Source organism: Macrotis lagotis, chromosome 1 (assembly GCF_037893015.1).
Source record: "Macrotis lagotis isolate mMagLag1 chromosome 1, bilby.v1.9.chrom.fasta, whole genome shotgun sequence".
NCBI lineage: Eukaryota > Metazoa > Chordata > Mammalia > Peramelemorphia > Peramelidae > Macrotis > Macrotis lagotis.
Genome location: NC_133658.1, coordinates 321274378 through 321294011, shown reverse-complemented (window position 1 = coordinate 321294011; position 19634 = coordinate 321274378). Strand labels below are relative to the sequence as shown.

The window sequence follows — 19634 nt, the reverse complement described above, 5'->3', positions numbered from 1 at the left end:
GAGTTGGGGATCAGGGAGAAAAAAAAAGAATACAAGGGAGGAAATGGAAGCCAATAAGTAGTACAGAAAAAGACAGGGAAATGGATATGAAACTATGACCCTGTTTTATATTTCTCTACCTCCAGTGATGACTATATGTTGTATATTAAAAGCTAGGTGTGTGGTTCCTGGCTATTAAGCTATGAAGTAGATATGACAGCAGCCTCCAATCTCTATACCCACAATACTCCCAATGTTTTATTCCCCTAGGATATCCCATTTCTGCCTGAGAGAAAAGACACATTCTCATTTTAATTGCAGGGAGTTTATTGAAAAGATTCTTATGTTAACTGCCATTCTGCCCCCCAGGATGAGGGGAAAAGGAGCTCTGGGAGAGGTGAAGCACTATTGATTCAGAGGGTAAACATCTTCTTGGGTCAGTTGCCAAGTGTGAAGATTCAGGATAAGGTCAAACATTCAGTTACTTCATCTCAACCCAAATTTACAGTATATACTGTTGTTTATTTTATTCTGCAAAGAAGAAAATCAATAATTTATGAGGTATCTAGACAAAATTGCAAGGAAATTAATTATTAAAGAAAAATAATATGATATAGGAAGAATAATACTCTTAGATATTCAGAGAAGAAGAAAATAGGGAGGAAGGGACCAAAAAGTTATTTTTTATTAAGGAGTAACATTAACTTTTGGAGAATTAATGGAGACTTTTGAGTTGGGAAGTGATATGATGGAATTTTTCTTTAAGGAAACAGACCTTTGGTCATGCTGGTGGGCAAGAAGACAGGGGTTGAGACTAGAGGCAGACAGGCATGAATTGATAGAGTCAGACTAGAGACAATAGGTGTGGAAAGGAGATGATTGATGGGAGACAAACTGAAGAAAGGAAGCAAGCAAACGGAGAGTTGAAGCAAGTAGTGACTGAGTGGGTCAAGTACAGAGAAAGATTGAGGGAAGAAGTATGTGTGACTCCAAGATTACAGGTCTGTGATATTAGGAAGATGTAAATAATATTGACAGTAATAGAGAATAGAGAAGATTCTTAGAGGTTGTCTTAAGGGCAAAGGTCCATCTCACATTAACAATTAAAAAAAAGAATGAATGAGTTTTCTGCAGTTAAAGTAGGATTAGGCTTAATTTTTCTTTGATCTTTCTGTCAAATTCCTTTACTAAAATTCTCTCTCCAAAGTCACTTTCTTATTGTCAAATTCAATGACCTTTTTTTCTAATCCTTGGAATTAAGGTAAACGTTATTTGAAATCAGTAGTTTAGTGGTTAGAGCACTGGACTTGAAATCAGGAAGACTCTTCTTCCTAAGTTCAAATCCAGTCTCAGACACTTATTAGCTGTGTGACCCTGGGCCAAGTCCTTTAACCCTGTTTGCCTCAGTTTCCTCCTCTGTAAAATGAATTGGAGAAGGAAATGGGAAATGAATCAAGTCTCTTTGCCAAGAAAATCCCAAATGGGGTCACAAAGAGTTGGACACAACTTAAATGACTGAACAACAGACAATTTATCCAGATGCTAGATAGATAGATAGATAGATGATAGATAGATAGATAGATAGATAGATAGAAACTGAGGAATTTTTATTTTGTACTGTTAGTGCCTAGCTACTATGTGAGTACTTAGCAAATGCTTACTAAATTGAATTCCATGGCACTTATGGTTACAGACATAAACAAAATCCACTGGGCTGTATCTCATCCTTCATACTTTCAATAATTAAACTCTCTCCCTCTCTCTCTCTCTCTCTCTCTCTCTCTCTCTCTCTATATATATATATATATATATATATATATATATATATACATATATATATATATATATTTCCTCCTCTGAAGGTGGTAGAGATGAACCACAAGACAGTGAGTGATAGGGGCCGCTAGGTGGCGCATTGGATAGAGCACCAGCCCTGGAGTCAGTAGTACCTGAGTTCAAATGCAGCCTCAGACACTTAATAATTACCTAGCTGTGTGGCCTTAGGCAGGCCACTTAACCCCATTATTTTGCAAAAACCTAAAAAAAAAAAAAAAGACAGTGAGTGATTAACTCCCTACATGAAGACCTCACTGAGTCAGTCTGGGCTATGGAAGAATCCAGTAAGAATTTTAAGCTTTGAATGCATACATATTTGAACATGCAAGCTCTCACACACAGAGAAATAGAATTACCACCAAGTTGACAGCAGCATCCTTATCTTGCCTCGTCAGCTTCGAATCAACACAGGCTTTCAGCACTTTGGCATTATCTATAAGTTCTGGATTATCCGTGTGCTTTTTTACTACAGCTAAATATTGGTCAGATGTGCCATTAATAAATGCAAAGACGTCCTCTGTCACAGCTGGGCATATTTCACAATCTGGAAAGGATAACAAACTACCCATTAGTCTCCTGAGGGTATCCGACCACACTTCACCTATCATTAGGATTACTCTCAAGTAAACCCCAGACTGAAAAATCCCACTTTCAACACACACACACACACACACACACACAGACGAGTCACCCTCACTTGCTAAGTGCTTTGGGGTCTTAAGAACCCTGTTCCCAACTCCTGCTAGTTGGGAACTCTGTTCCCATGAGCACCTACCCACTGGGCACTGCAACAGCATGGCAATGCCACTGAGCAGTATGAAGACTGAGGCTGACTTCATGGTGCAAGGATGATTATATCCCATTCTGTCCAGGACCATATATACCTGCCCAGTCCATGAAGTGGTGCAAGGTAGGTCCCTAGGGCTTTAGACCAACTCCCGCCCCTTTCTAAAGATCCGGTTTCAGGATCTCCTTGAGGCTCTGGTGCTAGAAAAACAGTATTTGGGCACATGACTAGTATGTGGAAACCACTGGGAGATGAAGAAATAGATGACTCATTCAATCAACATCACTGGCTCTGAGAATCAACTAATTTTTCCTACTCTTAAGGGGGAAGGGAACACACTGTGCACGGACACAACAGATCATTCAGGAGTTGAGGCTTTGACTTGACAGCTTTTAATTGGAAGGATTCCCACCCTGGATCTACCACAAATCTGATAAAGGACAGATCCCTCTACCTTCCTAGGTAACTTGAGCATCCCCCAGCCCCCTATTTCTAACCCAAGGAAGGGAATTTCCTTGTGTATTCCCCCAGACTCCACAGTGGGAGTATGAATATGAGATACAGGATAAGTTGGACAGGGGCTGAGGTCCTGTCTTTTCTTCAACTGAAGAAGGATAAGTCCTCCAGAGAATGAGAAAAGCATCTAGGAAAGAGAAATTAAATAGGATCTAGAAAGACCAAGAAAAACAGACTTACTCCCCTAACCTAAAGGTGAACCACACTATGAGTGAGATAGGAAATGGTAAAAGTACCATTTGAAGAAGATCAAGTTAAGGAATTAGAGAGATACTCCGCCTGCAGAAAAGAAGACTTAGAAGGGGTGAAATGACTGCCTTTATGGTTTTAAAGGACTGTCACATCAGAGAAATTAGACTTGATCTACTTTTTTGCCAGAAAGGGCAGAACTAGAAACAAAGGTCAGGAATTAAGGAGAAAAAAAAATGTATATCCTGTATATAAACTGGGGAAAAAATCCTTCTTTATGATTAAGAGTTCAAAAAATGAGATGAACTGCCTCAGGAAGTAGTCCATTCATCAACACAAGAAGTCTACAAGTAAATGTTGGGTGAATTCTTGTTAGGAATGTTGTAGAGGAATTTCCATGGAGGAATAGGTTAGAATAGAGTGCCTTTATAATGCTTTCCAACTCTCAAGAATCTGTGAAATAAGATCTCATCTTTATATTCTAAAATGTGTCCCCTTCATGATTTCCCTGGCTCTGTCAATGCTGTGCCTCACCTATCAGATTGACTCAAATGACAAAAAAGGAAAATGATCAATATTGGAGAAGATTTGAGAAAACTGGGACACTAATATATTGTTGTGTTGAAGTTGTGAACTGTCCCAATCATTCTGGAGAACAATTTGGAACCATGCCCAAAAGGTAATAAATTGATCCAACAATCAAATAAATTTGATCCAACAATACCAACACAGGTCTATATCCCAAAGAGATCATTTAAAAAGGGGGAAACCCCACATGTACAAGAATATTTATAGCAGTTCTTTTTATGGTGGAAAAGAATTGGAAATTGAGGGGATGTCAGAAAAGTGGAAAGACTTGCATGAGCTAATGCTGAATAAAGTGAGCAGAACCAGAACATTGTACACATTAAAAGCAACAATTTGAGATGATCAGCTATGATGGACTCAACTCATCTCAGCAGTTCAAGTGATCAAGAACAGACTTGTGATAGAAAATGCCATCCATATCCAGAGGAAAAACTATGAAGTCTGAATGCTGAGTAAAGCATACTATCATCACTTTTTAAAAAATTCTTTTATATTTTTCCTTCTTTGTTATGAGTTGTTTCCCTTTAGTTCTAATTCTTTCATAACATATCTAATATGGAAATATGTTACATGAAAAATCTATATCAGATCACTCACTGCCATGGGGAGAGGGGAGGGAAGGGAGGGTGGTAGAAAAGTTTACAAAAAGATGAATGTTGAAAATTATCGGGGGTGGAGCCATGATGACAGTATGAAGGCAGCATTTCCTGGGAACTCCTTCCCCCCCCAAAAAAAATACTCCAAAAAAACAAACAAATGATGACTCTAGCTAAAATTTAGAGGGGCAGAAGTCACGGAAAGACTGAGTGATACATTTTCCCCGTCCAAGATAACTTAGAAGTTCTGTGGGAAAGGTGTGCTTCACCAGGACTGGGGTTTGGAAAAAAAAAAAGCTGCAGCCACAGCGCAGTCCAGCCCAGCTCAGCACAGAAATCACGCTCAACAGCTTGAAGGGGGCAATGAGAGAACTCTGCTACACCAGAATGAGTGTGGAGTGAGGGAGCACCAGCAGCAGAATCTGCAGCGAGAATCTGCAGAAAGCAGCCTGCACCCCCAGAGACGCTAAGGGAAGTCTGCAGACTTCTCTGCTCTCCCTCGGGTAGGACTCTGCTGTTTGCCTACACTCAGATATTGCAGTTTGGGCTTCCATACTAAGAAAGCAGGATCCCTCCTTATAGCCCCAGGGCAGAGGAAAATACTGGGGGCCACCTACATATCAAAGCACAGGCAAGAAAGCATAAGACGTTGGAGGAATAAAGGTCCCAGTGGGGTGTCCCCCCATCAAAAAAAACAAAGCCTTGGAAGTGCTGTAAATTAGTCTTGGGCTAAGGAAATGAGTAAACAACAGAAAAAGAAGAATCTGACTATAGAGAATTACTTTAGTCCCAAGGAAGATCAAAACACATACTCAGATGATGACAAAATCGAAGCTTCCATATCCAAAACCTCCAAGAGAAATAGAAAATAGGCGCTTGGACTATGGATGAGCTCAAAAAAGACTTTGAAAAGCAATTAAGGGAGATGGAGGAAAAATTGGGAGGAGAAATGAGAGCAATGCAGAAAAATCATGAAAACCAAATCAACAGCTTGGTGAAAGATATATAAAAAAAAATACTGAAGAAAATAATATGTTAAAAACCAGTTTAGGCCTAATGGAAAAAAGCAAAACAAAAGGCAAATGAGGAGAAGAATGCCTTAAAAAGCAGAATTGACCAGCTGGAAAAGGAGATAAAAAAGCTCTCTGAAAAAAATAATTCCTTCAAATGCAGAATGGAAGTAAAGGAAGCTGATGACTTTGCAAGAAATCAGGAAGAAATAAAACTCTTCCAAAACAGCCAAAAATTAGAAGAAAATGTGAAATATCTCATTGGAAAAACAACCAACCTTGAAAACAGATCCAGAAGAAATAATTTTAAAATTATTGGGCTATCTGAAAGCCACAACCAGGAGAAGAGCCTAAACTTCATTTTTCAAGAAATAATACAGCAAAACTGTCCTGAGATCCTTGAAGCAGAGGGTAAAATAGAAATCAAGAAAATTCACCAGTCCTCTCCCAAAAGAGATCCCAAAAGAAAAACTTCCAGGAATATTATAGCCAAATTCCAAAACTCCCAAATCAAAGAGAAAATTCTAAAAGCTGCCAGAAACAAACAAGTCAACTACCAAGGCTCCATAGTCAGGATTACACAGGATCTGGCAGCATCTATATTAAGGGCTTGTAGGGATTAAAATATGATGTTCTTGGGGAGGCTAGGTGGTGCAGTGGATAAAGCACTGGCCCTGGAGTCAGGAGTACCTGGGTTCAAATCTGGTCTCAGACACTTAATAATTACCTAGCTGTGTGGCCTTGGGCAAGCCGCTTAACCCCGTTTGCCTTGCAAAAACAAAAACAAAAAAAAAATAGAATATTATGTTCCAGAAGGCAAAAGATCTTGGTTTACAAGCGAGAATCAACTACCCAGCAAAATTGAACATCCTCTTTCAGAGGAAAAGTTGGACTTCAATGAAACAGGGGCCTTTCAAACTTTCCTATTGAAACAACCAGAGCTGAACAGAAAATTTGATCTCCAAGTACAGGAAGGACTCTGGTGAACCATAGAGGGAGTGGAAGAGAAGGACTAACTATGAGGAACCTAATGATATTGAACTGTTTGTATTCATGTACAGGAAGAAGATATTGATAACTCATATGAACTTTCTCATTTATAAGAGCTGTTAGAAGGAGCATATATAGACAGAACATAGGAAGGAGAGGAATATAATGGTATAATATAGTAAAAAAGATGGAGTCAGTGGGTGATAAAGGAAAGTACTGGGAGGAAGGAAAAGGATATGAAGAAGAAGCTAAGAAATTTCTCATTAGAGTCAAGAAAAAAACTTTTTCAATGGAGTGGAAAGGGGGAAGGCAAGGGGGAATAAGTGAGCCTTTATTCTCATCAGAAATGGCTCAGAGAGGAAATAGCATACACACCTAATAGGGTGAGGAAATCTATCTTACCCTAGAGAAAAATAAGAAAGGGACGGGATAAGGAGAAATGGGGGGAGGGAAGAGGGGGGAAAGAGAGGGAAGATGGAGGGAAAGGGTACTCAGATTCAACACACTTTTGGACAGGGACAGGATGAAAGGAGAGAGAGAAAGAATAAATGATAGTGGGGAGAAATAGAGTGGAGGTACAGTTAGTATTAGCATCTGTAGGAAAAATATTGAAGGAACTTCTCTGGTGGACTTATGATAAAGAAAGCAACTCACACCAGAAACAGAGCCATTGAAATCTGAACACAGACAGAAGTACAATTTTTTTTTCTCTCTACTCTTGAGGTTTCTCATCTTCTTGGCAAGGGAGGGGTTTTATATTTACTCTTATAACACATTCTATTTACATCAATGTATGGCATGGAAATAATGTAGAGACTATCAGACAACCTTCTGTCAGGGGGAAGGGGGGGAAATCGAAGAATTCAGAGCCTTGCAAAAAATGATGGGTGCATATTACTATTGTATATAATTGGAAAACAAATAAAATGTTTAAACATAAAAAAAGAAAAAGAAAATTATCTTTGCATTTAGTTGGAGAAAAAAGAAAATTAAAAAAAAGGAAAAAAAAAGAAAAGGAATACCCTTTAAATCAGTTAGTTTGATTGCAAGATTAAGTTCTTTTCTTTAGGAAAAACTAGCCCTAACAGCTAAGCCAAATGAACATATATATATTCTCTTAAATCTAAGTTACATATGGTTTTGGTGAAAAGATTGGTATAGATTGGTAAGATTTTATCATTTAGTAGTGGATAATTTAGAGTAAGATATATATCTTTGTAGGAATAAAATAAACATTGAATTAGAAGATTCTTTTTAAAGATTATGTTTCCTTTTCTGGCAGCTGAACAAAGGGAGATTAACAAAGTTCCATTTTTCTAGTCTTGGTGGATAAATTTCTTTTCTTGAAGTACAGGTTACATATAAGTTCTAAGCTTTATTTTCCCTTTGTGGCAACTGGAAGAATTCGGGGTAGAGTGAATAACAACTACAAATTACAAATTTCCTAAAATTGCTGAAATTTTTTTATCCCTCTTTTCTGCTATGAAAAATAAGGTCTAGAAATCTCTCCTTTTTCATTAATTACTTATGGATTTGTTGACTTGAATTAATGGTGACCTGTTAAACAATTTGATTAAATCACTATTTACTCAAAAACTTTGTACCGCAAAATTACTTCCTATTTCAGATAACTAATTTTTTTTTAGGTTTTTGCTAGGCAATGGGGTTAAGTGGCTTGCCCAAGGTCACACGGCTAGGTAATTATTAAGTGTTTGAGACCGGATTTGAACCCAGGTCCTCCTGACTCCAGGGCCAGTGCTTTATCCACTGCACCACCTAGCTGCCCCCTCAAATAACTCATTTTAACAATTGCCATTATCTTCCTTATAACTCAGGCTCAGAATCTCAATAATTTTTGTCTCTTCACCTACCTGGACCCCACCCCCCGAATTGTCATTCATCAAGTTCTCAGAATTTCATTCCCAAAAGCACGGCAAAAAAAAAAATAAAATAAAATTTGGTCCCTGAGTCTATGTATTCATAGACTATGACTGTAATGAGACCTTAAAGTGTACTCATAAATATCCATGTGTTAAGAGGTAAAATTCATATGTTTGATGCCTTTGGGCTCCAGACAAGATTCCAGGTCCCATCTTGGATGCTGGGCAGGAGATAGAGTATATTTTAAAATGAAGGAAAAACAAAAGGTTATTAAACTGTACATACACCTTTTTAATCCAGTGATCTCACAACTAGATACCAAAGATATCAAAGAAAGAGGGAAAGGACCCATATGTGCACAATTCTAGCACTACATCCAGAAGAAATCATTTAAAAAGGGGAAAGTCCTACATGTTGGGGCTCTCCTAAGGGAGGGGAGCTGGAATCTCTAACTTCGTGTTGAGTCTAAGGAAGCTATGGGGCTAGACTATATTTGGGGGATCTTACCCTTCGGAGTGTAGGTTTGCATTCCGGTGGGGACGTAGGATTAAGCTTCTGTGCTCTAAGAAGTAAGAACCTTCTTTCCCTTCCCACCTCCCCCCGCCTCCCAGCCAGCCCTAGAGAATGGGGGACTGGAGAGAGGGGGAGAGCATTTCAAAGACTTCGATCATCAGCCAATGTCCGATTACAGCAGACAACCCCCAACCCCACCCTTCAACCAAACAAATCAGGCCCCTCAGGGACATAGGCTACAACCAGGCTCAAAATCAGCAGTCTTCGCAAAGGATATTGCCAAACTCAGGTCAGCAAGGGATCTGGATCTGGTGTCCCAGCAATTAGCCTCCTGCATACTCACACAATCAACTCACAGTACAATTACAAACTCAGTCTCACTTCTCTCACATTAACCCTGGGGACATGAAAAAGGGACAAAGGGAGAAGGATTTTTCCTAACAATCCAATTTTGGCCCAGTTCAGAGTTTCTCTCACCTCACTGATTCCGAGCAGATACAGGGAGAATCAGTGGTCCCACCATCAGGTCGCCAAAATGTTGCTGGTGAGATTTAGAGGTCACCGATTAAAGGTAGAAATCGAGGATTAATGAAAAACGAAGGAATTCGCATGCTCCCTGGGATTTTAAAACTGCTCAGGATTTATTACAAATAATTGCAAAGAATACAGGTAAAAACTCTTAGAAAAACAGTAAGCACTTTAAGGACAGGTTAGATGTAGTTTGAATGTGAGAGAGAGACAGAGAGAGAGAATGTTTTATTCATGGAAAAACAAGGAGGCTAGTCTCACTGGTTTAAATAGTATGACTTGGGGAATATAATGTAAGAATACTGAAAAGATAGGAGGAAGCTAGGTTATGAAAAACTGAATTCCAAACTGAGAATTTTTAAATTCAAAAAGGGGATTTTTACATTTAATCCTGGAGGCTATAAGGAGATACTACAGTTTATTGACTAGGGAGGTGACTTGATCTGGACCTGCACTATAAGAAAAATGGAGGATGAGTTAGAGTGGGGAAAAAATGATCCAGATATGAGATGATCAGGACATGAACCAGAGGTGAGAGAGAAAGAGAGATATTGCAGAAATGTTGCAAAGAGAATTTGACAGGTCTTGGCAAAAAATTGGAGTGGAGGACTGGAGAATGACTCCTCAATAGTGAGCATGGGGAACTGGAAGGACCCTCTACAGCAATAGATAATAGAGGAATGAAAGAGAGGAAATATTGGACAGATATATTTTATAATTTATTAAAAATATACATTTATTAAATATAATTATATTAACATAAAATATATTTTATAATTTATTAAATAAAAATATCAAAATAATATTTTATAATTTATCTGTTCCCTCTCACCCTTAACATTGTTTAAGGCAATATATGACCCTCCCCCATTCATTGTTCAAGTTATTGAGATTAGGTCAATGAACTTTTAGTAAAATACCTTGCTCCCTCCAGGCAAGAACAAACTCCTGTGCTCCTGTGTTCTGGAAACAATGTAAAGACTGGCAAATTGCCTTGGGGGGGGGGGGGGGGAGGGAAGTAAGTTTAGGGGAAAAATTGTAAAACTCAAAATAAATAAAATCTTTAAGTAACAAAACAGTGTGTGGGCAGCTAAGTGGCACAGTGAATAGAGCACCGCCCTGGAGTCAGGAGGACCAGAGTTCAAATCCAGCCTCAGGCACTTAATAATTACCTAGTTGTGTGAGCTTGGGCAAGTTATTTAACCCCATTGCTTAAAATTAAAAAAAAAAAGAATCAAACAAAATAATGTTTCCCTGAAAGGGTTAAGTCTTTGAGCTACTGCCCCCACATCAATATATCCCTCTTTACCTCATCTCTGCTCTCTTAGCTATCTGCCCTTCACCCTCCTTTTCCCTAGGTACCCTTTGAAAGTTGCATTGGGTTAAGTTGCTTATCTTCCAGTGAAGCTAGCCAACTCTGGAGGAATGTGATCTCTCAAACGACCTCTCACACTCTATTGTCAATCTTTACTGCTTATTGCTTGTCTTCCAGTGAAGCTAGCCTGCTCTTGGGGAGCATGATTCCAGGCAATCTTCATGCTTCTATACCTTTCCTTACTGTTCTTCCCCTCATGGCAGCTTATATCATTGATGTGGCTGCTGCTGCTACAGCTAATTCCCATAGGGGATCAGTGGCTTCCAACTTCTCCAACTACATGTAATCTATCCTTTACCTTTTGCTATAAGCAAAACTTAAATAAACCTTTACGTCCCTTAAATTCCTTCTGGGTCAGAGTCAGACTTTTACATGAATTCTTTCATGTTCTGCCCAAACCTTTAGCCAGCTACATTTTCCCCCAGTATCAGGAGGTGGGGGTAGGATTTAGGGGGAAAGATAATGACTTCTGTTTTGGACATGTTGAGTTTAAGATGTTTTACTGGGCATCCACTGAGATGTCTGACAGGCAATTGAAGATACAAGATTAGAGGTCAGCAGAAGGAATAGGACAGGATAGATAGATTTGAGAATTATCAGAATAGAAATAATAATTAAATCCACGGAACCTTATGAGATCATTAAATGAAGTCGTTTGGAGGGAAAGTAGTGGACTCAGGACAGAACCCTGTAGAAGGACACTTACAGTTAGAAAGTATGATCTAGAAAAGTAGGATCCAGCAAAAAAGACTGAGAAGGAGTGATCCAAGAGATAGGAGAAGAACCTGGAGAAAATAGTATTTAGAAAACCTAGAGAAGAGAGTATCAAGAAGAAAAGAGGGATCAACAGTGCCAAAGATTGCAGAAAAGGTATGGAGAATTAAGAATGAGGAAAAAGATTAATGATTTTTTCAACTAAAGGATTGTTAGTAACTTTGAAGTTGCCCTAGAATAAATTCAAAATCTGGATTATTAGGGGTTAAGAAGGGAGAAAGAGATGGGAAAGTGGAAATACCTAGTGTGATAGCCTTTTCAGGGAGATTAGTTACAAAATACAGAAGAGATACAGGAACAAAAAACAAGGATAAAAGGACCAAGTGAGGATTTTTATTTTTCAGGATGAGGGAAATATGGGCATGTTTGTAGGCAGTAGGGAATGAAGACAGGGAGAGAATAAAAATAAGTGACTCTGAGTCCTTCACCTTTCTTTTAGGAGGTTTGATTATCTATTAGTTCTTTGGCATTGTGTTTGGTGATTACGCTGATCACAGCTGCTATTTCTTTCTTAGCCTTATATATTCCATCTTGCCCTGACACAGCTTTTACAAGCCTTTTCCAAATTCAATGTCTAAAACTGAATGCATTATATTTCTCCAAAATCCTAGTATTCCTCAGACTTCATTATTTCTTTTACTTGCACAACTAATCACAAAGTCTCCCAAGTTGATACCTATTTTAACTTTATTCTTTTTTCTCAGGCAAGCTTACCAGAAGTAAGGTTGATACCCTGGAGCAAAGGCCCAGTCATCATTACCAGAATATATCAATCATGAGTTGTCTAGAATAAGATAAGCATAGAGGGCCAAATGTGACTACAACCTGATTCCCTACCACCACAACTACTCTCTGTTATTGCAAACCTCCATACTTATATTCACATCTATGCCTCCTTCATTAATTGAATTTACCAAACTAAAAAAAGCTATCTTAAGTGCCAACTCTTTGATCAACTATAATGGATGCAACTATTTTCAGTATTTCAAAGATCAAGGACACCCTGGGAGACTTGTTAAGGACAATGCCATTCATATCCAGAAGGGAAAAAAAAAAACACCATGGAATCTGAATGCACACTACGTTCACTTGTTAAAAACTTCTCTCATGTTTTTTCTTCCTATCTCATGATTTTCCTTCTTTTCCCTTAGTCCTAATTCCTCTTTTGCAAAATGACTTATTTGTAAATATATTAAACACTACTGAGCAAGTACAACTTTTACCAGACCTGTTTACTGTTAAGGTCTGAGATTACGGAACAGAGGCACTCAACACGATGGAGATGCGATAGCAAGGGTTTATTAAACTAGCTCAAGCTAGGGTTCCGTCCTAGGACAGGGCTAGGATTCTGGAACCCCGAGTAAAGTGAGGAGAGATTTTATATATGGTTCAGTAGGGAATTTCCAAGCATCTGGTGGTTGTCTTGAGATAGTGTGGAGTGTTATCATTGAATGCAGGTCCTCGGGGAGGTTCCCCCATTGCATGGTCCAATAGATGACCAGGAAGAAACTTAGGAGCAGAATTTAGGCAAAAGTTCATAGGTTTCAAAACTCAGGGTCTTACATTTCCCATCAAGGGGAAGGGGGAAGGAAGGGAAGGGTAGAAAAATGTGTAACTTAGAAATTTGCAAATGGATGGATACTGAAAAACTTCCTTAGCACATGATTGGGGGAAAAAAGAAATAAAATTATCAATAAAAAATATAAAATAAAATAAAATGCCATCTCTTTCAGGCAATTTTTCTCCAACCCAGTAAATAATTGTTTTTTTCCCTATACCTGCCTTAACCTTTTTAAAAACTTTTTTAATGCATCTCTCACACACACGGCATCTTTCACAAAAGTCATCTAATAGCATTTTATCATAACGTGGAAATCACAGGGAATTCTCAAACACTTTGCTGATAAAAGACCAACTCTTATAGAATCTTCCAAAGGGAAAGAATTCAGTTGTGGGCTCAGAAATGAATAATATTTCTACTGTCAGAGGTTCAGCTTCCCCAACTTGAGACAATTTTTGTAAAGAACCTAACACAGAACTTAACACATAGTTGGTAGTGTTTCGTTCTCCATTTCCCTCACTTAATAAAAACTCATTCCTAGAGTTTTATATGCAGGGTTTTGAATTTTTCTGTTGGAGCAAATTCAAGAATACCTCCTAAATTTTGCAGGAGTTGTGATCTATATCAATCAAGAGAGTACCACAAATGACAAAATTGCAGGTTCTCAATAGATTAATCTATTGTGTGTCTGTTCTCTGTGGTGATATCTACTGAAAGTCCCATGAAGGCAGGAACTTTGTATTATCTAAACTTTGTCTCACCTCTAGTATCTAGTACAGTAAACACTTAATAAATGAACACAGCAGGCACTTAATAAATGAACTTCTTTGAACTTATCACATTCTCCCTTGTATCATTTTTATTTACGTAACCCACTGAGTCTCTGTGCCTCATCTATAAAATTTACTTCCACTGATATAATACTAGTCGGAGAATATTCCAGACCCTTTGTTCACCATGTTTTCTTCTCTTCTTGATCCCTTCATGTCATGAATCACCTTTACTATCTCTGTGAGGATCACCAGGATTTCTGTTGCACTGGATGGGCAGGGAGGTCACTTCTCCAGGACAAGTAACACACCCTGATCTTATTAATGGTCTAAGGTTACTACCCAGCTAACTGGACACTAATGCCATCTAATTTAGTACTTCTCAGGATGTAGCTAAATAGGCTGCTTCTCATCAATATCCAAAACTGGGTTCTGCACAGGTAATTATGAATACTTCAAGAACTACAAGGTTACTTCAAGGATTCATGATGAGATAATTGGTTCTTGGCAAAAAATTTCCTACTGTCCTTTGTAATAAGTTTCTACTATTTATTATTCAGGTACAAAAGTACCCTCAGGCCACCAAGCCTGACCTCAATATATAACACAAAGAATCTATTTAGATCTTCAGAAGTGAATCTAATGCATTAATGTATGTAAACTAATTAGTTCCTTAAAACCCTACTCACCTTTCTCTTTCCATTGAAAGGAGTCAAGACAGCCAGATCAAATTGTTCTTTTTAGCCCTTCTACTTCTTGTCCCCTAAGGCTTATTTCATTCTGAGTGAGATCACGGAGGTATATTATAAAGGCAGCAAAGGTGTTCACAAATTTCTGATAATAAGCACCAATCCCCAGAATTGTCTTCTGCTCCTAATCATTCTGCAGATGACAATGTCTCCATCTTCTCAGAGTAAATAATCACTCACTACTGAGATACTATGGAAACTCAACACAGGGTAATACTTTCCAATTCACCAACTACTTCTAACTCATCTGGTATCTTCTCTAGGCTTGAAGTTGGGAGAATAGACTTTGGGGATTTATGCTGGGGTTGTTTTTAGATGAAGAAATCACCAGAATCTCTGACTCAGGAAAGTAAGAAAAGGTTTAGACATTAATTCATAGGTTTCACCAGTTATACAAAAGGTTCACAGGCTGCGGTAGATAGAGCACCAGCCCTGAAGTCAGGAGGAACTGAGTCCAAATTCAGCCTCAGACACTTAATAATTACCTAGTTGGGTGACCCTGGGAAAGTCACTTAACCCACTATCTTGCAAAAAAAAAGCAAAAAAAAAAAAAAATTCACAGGTTACTACAAAAAGTTCACAGGTTACCAAAAAAATGGTTTACAAATTTTTTTTAATATTAGGCACAAAAAAGGTTTATTTAAATATTGCTGGGAGCTAAAGAGAAAGAGAGTATAAAGGGCAGAAAAATCACTGTTTCCTAAACAATATAAACATCCAAAGCCACCATGAAAGGTTGAGCAGTAAGGAAAGGTACAGGAGAACGAGAGTTTGTTTGGGGGATGATGCTCCCCAAGAGCAGGCTAGCTTCCCAAAGGGAAAAAAGTCAGCAGGATATTAGCATAATAGCATAAGGAAGGGCATAGGAGCAGGGGATCAAGCTCCCACAGAGTGGGAAGATAAGTAGCTCAACTGAGGAGTGAGTGAGCTTTTAATGAAAATGTAGGGAGCTAGAATCCTTCTCGATAGGCTTATCCTTCTCCTGAAAGATAGTCACTTCCCTGAAGATGTGTAAAGCCAATGTGGCTTCAGAAAGGGTTGAGGAGTAGTCGATATGGGGTTTGCTGCCCAATAACTCCAAGAAAAATGCCAGGAGCAGTACAGAGGTCTGAAAACAATGTTTGTAGATCTGACCAAGGCCTTAATACTATAAGTCATAAGGGTTTATGGAAAATTATGTCAAAATGTGCCTGCCCAAAAAATTTCATCAGTATTTTATGCCAGTGTCATGACAGCATGCTTGTCCGAGTTCTGAATAATAGACAGTGCTCTCCAGATTTCCCAGTCAGCAAGGGAGTGAAACAAGGATGTGTCCTTGCTCCCATGCTTTTTAGCATGATGTTTTCAGTCATGTTACCAAACACCTTCACAGAGGATGAACACGTCCTCAAGGTCAACTACCACACTGATGACAAATTCTTCAGTTTGGAAAGGCCAAGACCAAAGTGAAGAGACTGTTGGTGCACGAACTTCTGTTTGCAGATGCTTGTACACTCAGTGCAATCTCTGAAGCTGAGATGCAAAAAAATCTCCAACTGTCTCTCTTAAGAACTTTAGAATTAGTTGTACAACATGGGAAACACTGGCACAAGACCACGCAGCATGGTGTGTCCGATGAGGATACTGCACTCTATGAGGAAGGAAAAATGGAAGCAGCTCGAAGAAAACATAAAATATTTAAGTTTAGAGTAAACAAGCCCAGTTCGAATGTTTTCTCATTTTTCTGCAACATCCCAGATATCCAAATTCATGGTGCTACTTTGAGTCCAAGGATACCAACAATTCCACCCTTTACCCTTTGCTGCACCTGATGACACTGTTCAGCTAGAAGCAGCACCAGTAGAACCGTCCTGTGACCCCAATTCCCTTTTGTAAGAGTAAAACAAGAAGACTGGAATGTTGGATCCAAGCCTGAGTTTCAGTCTTGCCCAGTAGAGCCCTGTTGACTATTACTTTCAGGGAAGCAAAACTTAACCAAGAAAACAAATTCTAACCTCCAAACAATTCTCAGTCTCACCTTGGTGAACCCAAACAAATCACATCTTCCATGGAGACCCCAAATGACTCTCAATCCCTATGGAAAACATATCACCTTGCTTTCTATATCCCATACCCTATAAAAGTCATGCTCTTCACCCATTACTGGAGTCTACTTGGTCCTAGATTACTGTCCTTTCCATTAATAAACAGCTTCCAATTTATTTCCATTTGTGGCACTGTCCTCCTTTTACCTCAGGTTCATCTTTTGATCTTTCACTAACCTTAGCCCCTATAGTCGCATAGATTATGGGAATGTACCACCATGCCCAGAAACTGGTGAAGAGTGGTGTTGGAAGATGAGAGAGAGAAAATAAGTGCTTCACAATTGAAAATAATTTTCATTTTCAAATGTAATAACTTGAACCATACTCTTAAATTGATAGAATCCCACTGAACAGGTAAAGGTTTCATCTTCTTCTGCCATTGGATTATTCACTACACAGGCTCAACATAGAAAACCAAAGTCTGCCCAATAGAAAATTCAGGACATTCTGAACATATGCTATGATATACTAAGTTTACTTTTCATTTTCAAAAATTCATTAGTTCAATCTTCTGTATACCACCAGGATGAGTAAGACAAGCTAACAACAAGAAGGGTGGTTGTTGTTCAGTCAAGGCTGACTCATTGTGACCCATTTGGGGTTTTCTTGGCAAAGATACTGGTGTGCTTTGCCATTTCCTTCTCCAATTCATTTTACAGATGAGGAAACTAAGGCAAACAGGATCAAGTGGATCTGGTTTATGCCCTATCCCTGACCCTACTCCTGTTTCTTGACAACAGTCCAGTGGATTTCAGCTTCTGAAAAATCAAGCCCATATTTTTCCTTGAGTGCTCCTTAGGCTCAGCTTTGTCCACAATGGAGCAAAATTCTGCCTGGATTCATCAGGGTATTTTACCAGCATCACTCTGAAGAGAGTCTTATTGGTTCATGAGGAAGAGTAACTGAGCAAGTCTGACAAGCAGGATGTCTGGTTTGAATTTCCTTAATCAGTTATGTTTAATCTTGTTTGGTCTCTTTTCTGATATCAGTGGTCCAAGAGAAGCAAAAGACTGGGGGACTCATGGGATTAATTTCTATAATCTATGACTTTTTTTCCTCCCTTTGCTACTCTTCCACTCACCTCTACTTTCCTGACTGATCACCAGATAACTTCAGAGTAGCAGAAGATGGGGAAGGCCAGAGGCTCTTCTGACTGCTCAAGGAGCAATAGTGAATCATCTGGAACCTTCCCCCCACCTCTCCCCAACCTAATTTCAACACTGCTATACCTTTGAACATGGTTTTCTGCAGTGGTTTTCTGCAACAATCTCTCCCACCTTTGCATACACCTGCAATGATACCTTCTTACCCAGGTTAATAATTGCTTTGGTGATTGCAAGGTTCAATGTGCTAGTAAAGCTCACTGCTAGTAAAGAAAATCTATCTCTACTTTTGTTTTTGTTCAGTTGTTTCAATCATTTCCAGTTCTTCATGACTATATTGGGAATATTCTTGGCAAAGACACTAGAGTGTTTTGCCATTTCATTCTCCAATTCATTTTATAGATGAGGACACTGAGTCAAACAGAATTGAGCGATTTGTCCAGAGATACAGAGCTAGTAAGTATCTGAGAACAAAAAAAGGACTCTTTCAAGGTCCTGTAACTGGACCTTTAAGGAAGATCCCTTGGAGAGCAAGTCTGGTGCCAGCTGCCTTGGTAATTCCAACCCCAGTAGTGTTTATTGAAACTGCTGCAGTTCAAAAAACTCATATTTGGATCTTGGGATCAAACTGGCAGTTTGCCACTTTACCCAGCCCCTATCCCTCGGCAGACTTTTAGTCCAGTGACCCATTGAAATAAATATGACCTGAGATGTTCATTCTCAAAGCAGTCACAATCTCTAAAGCAGAAGGCTCTGGAGCTCATTCAGAATCCTGTGGGCCTGGGGCTTGAGTCAACAACAGTTACAGGACATAGGATCCGGGTTACTGATCTTAGGAAAAACAAATGAAGCATAACAAAATTAATCTGTTCTCTATGCAAAGGTGCCAACCTTGGGTTTAAGACATCTGGAGTTGCCATTACACTGAATCAATGTCTTACGCATTTTTATCATCAAGATTCGTCATCCTGGGGCAGCTAGGTGGTGCAGTGGATAGAGTACCTGCCCTGGAGTCAGGAGTACCTGAGTTCAAATCCGACCTCAGAAATTTAATAATTACCTAGCTATGTGGCCTTGGGCAAGCCACTTAACCCCATTGCCTTGCAAAAAAATAAAACCTAAAAAAAAAAAGAAAAAAGATTCATCATCCTTAGGGATCACTATATTTTGGGGGTCACTCTCCTGAGGGTCCCTGGTATCCAGGGTCATGATCCTAAAGGGTTGGCATCTTCCAAATCATTGTTTCTGGGATCTTTGTTAACAGAGGTCATTGTTGCTTAGGGTCAGCATACTACTGGCCATTCACTGTTGCTCTGAGTACCCTTTCACAAGAACCAGAATCTCTAGTTTCATTATCTTCCTGCCAACCAGACAAAGTCATTTCAGGAAGAGTTGATATCTTCAAAGATCATATTTTGAGAAGATTTCATTCTCACTGTGACCTTCAATCCCTATTTCCTGCAGTTCTTTCCCAAGCAAATGACCCTTTTTCAGAATGTACACTTTCCCCTTCTCAAACTGAATTACTCTTCCCCTTCAAACCACCTTGAATCTCTACTATCTTCTAATTGTAAAAAAAATTCTTATTACATATAAAAACTATTTTTATTAACCTTTTATAAAATTTTGAGTTTCAGATTCTGTCCCTCCTTCCATCCTCTCTCCCTCCCTGAGATTGCAAGCAATTTGATGTTATGTATGTGTAGTCATGCTAAACATATTTCCAAATTAGTCATTTTGTGGGGAAAAAAACCATAGACCAATAAATGAATAGATAAATGCTTTGAACTACATTTAGATTCCAT

At 38.8% G+C, this 19634-nt stretch overlaps 1 protein-coding gene across 1 annotated transcript; it reads right to left on the bottom strand.

Moving 5' to 3' along the window:
- Nucleotides 1-288: 288 nt before the first annotated feature.
- Nucleotides 289-2729, bottom strand: LOC141517272 (major allergen I polypeptide chain 1-like). The gene is made up of 3 exons (XM_074228109.1): nt 2591-2729; nt 2172-2359; nt 289-510 (listed from the first exon to the last, which is right to left on the bottom strand). The coding sequence occupies exons 1-3, from the start codon at nt 2691-2693 to the stop codon at nt 466-468; spliced, it is 336 nt and encodes a 111-aa protein (XP_074084210.1). The 5' UTR covers nt 2694-2729; the 3' UTR covers nt 289-465.
- Nucleotides 2730-19634: the final 16905 nt, after the last annotated feature.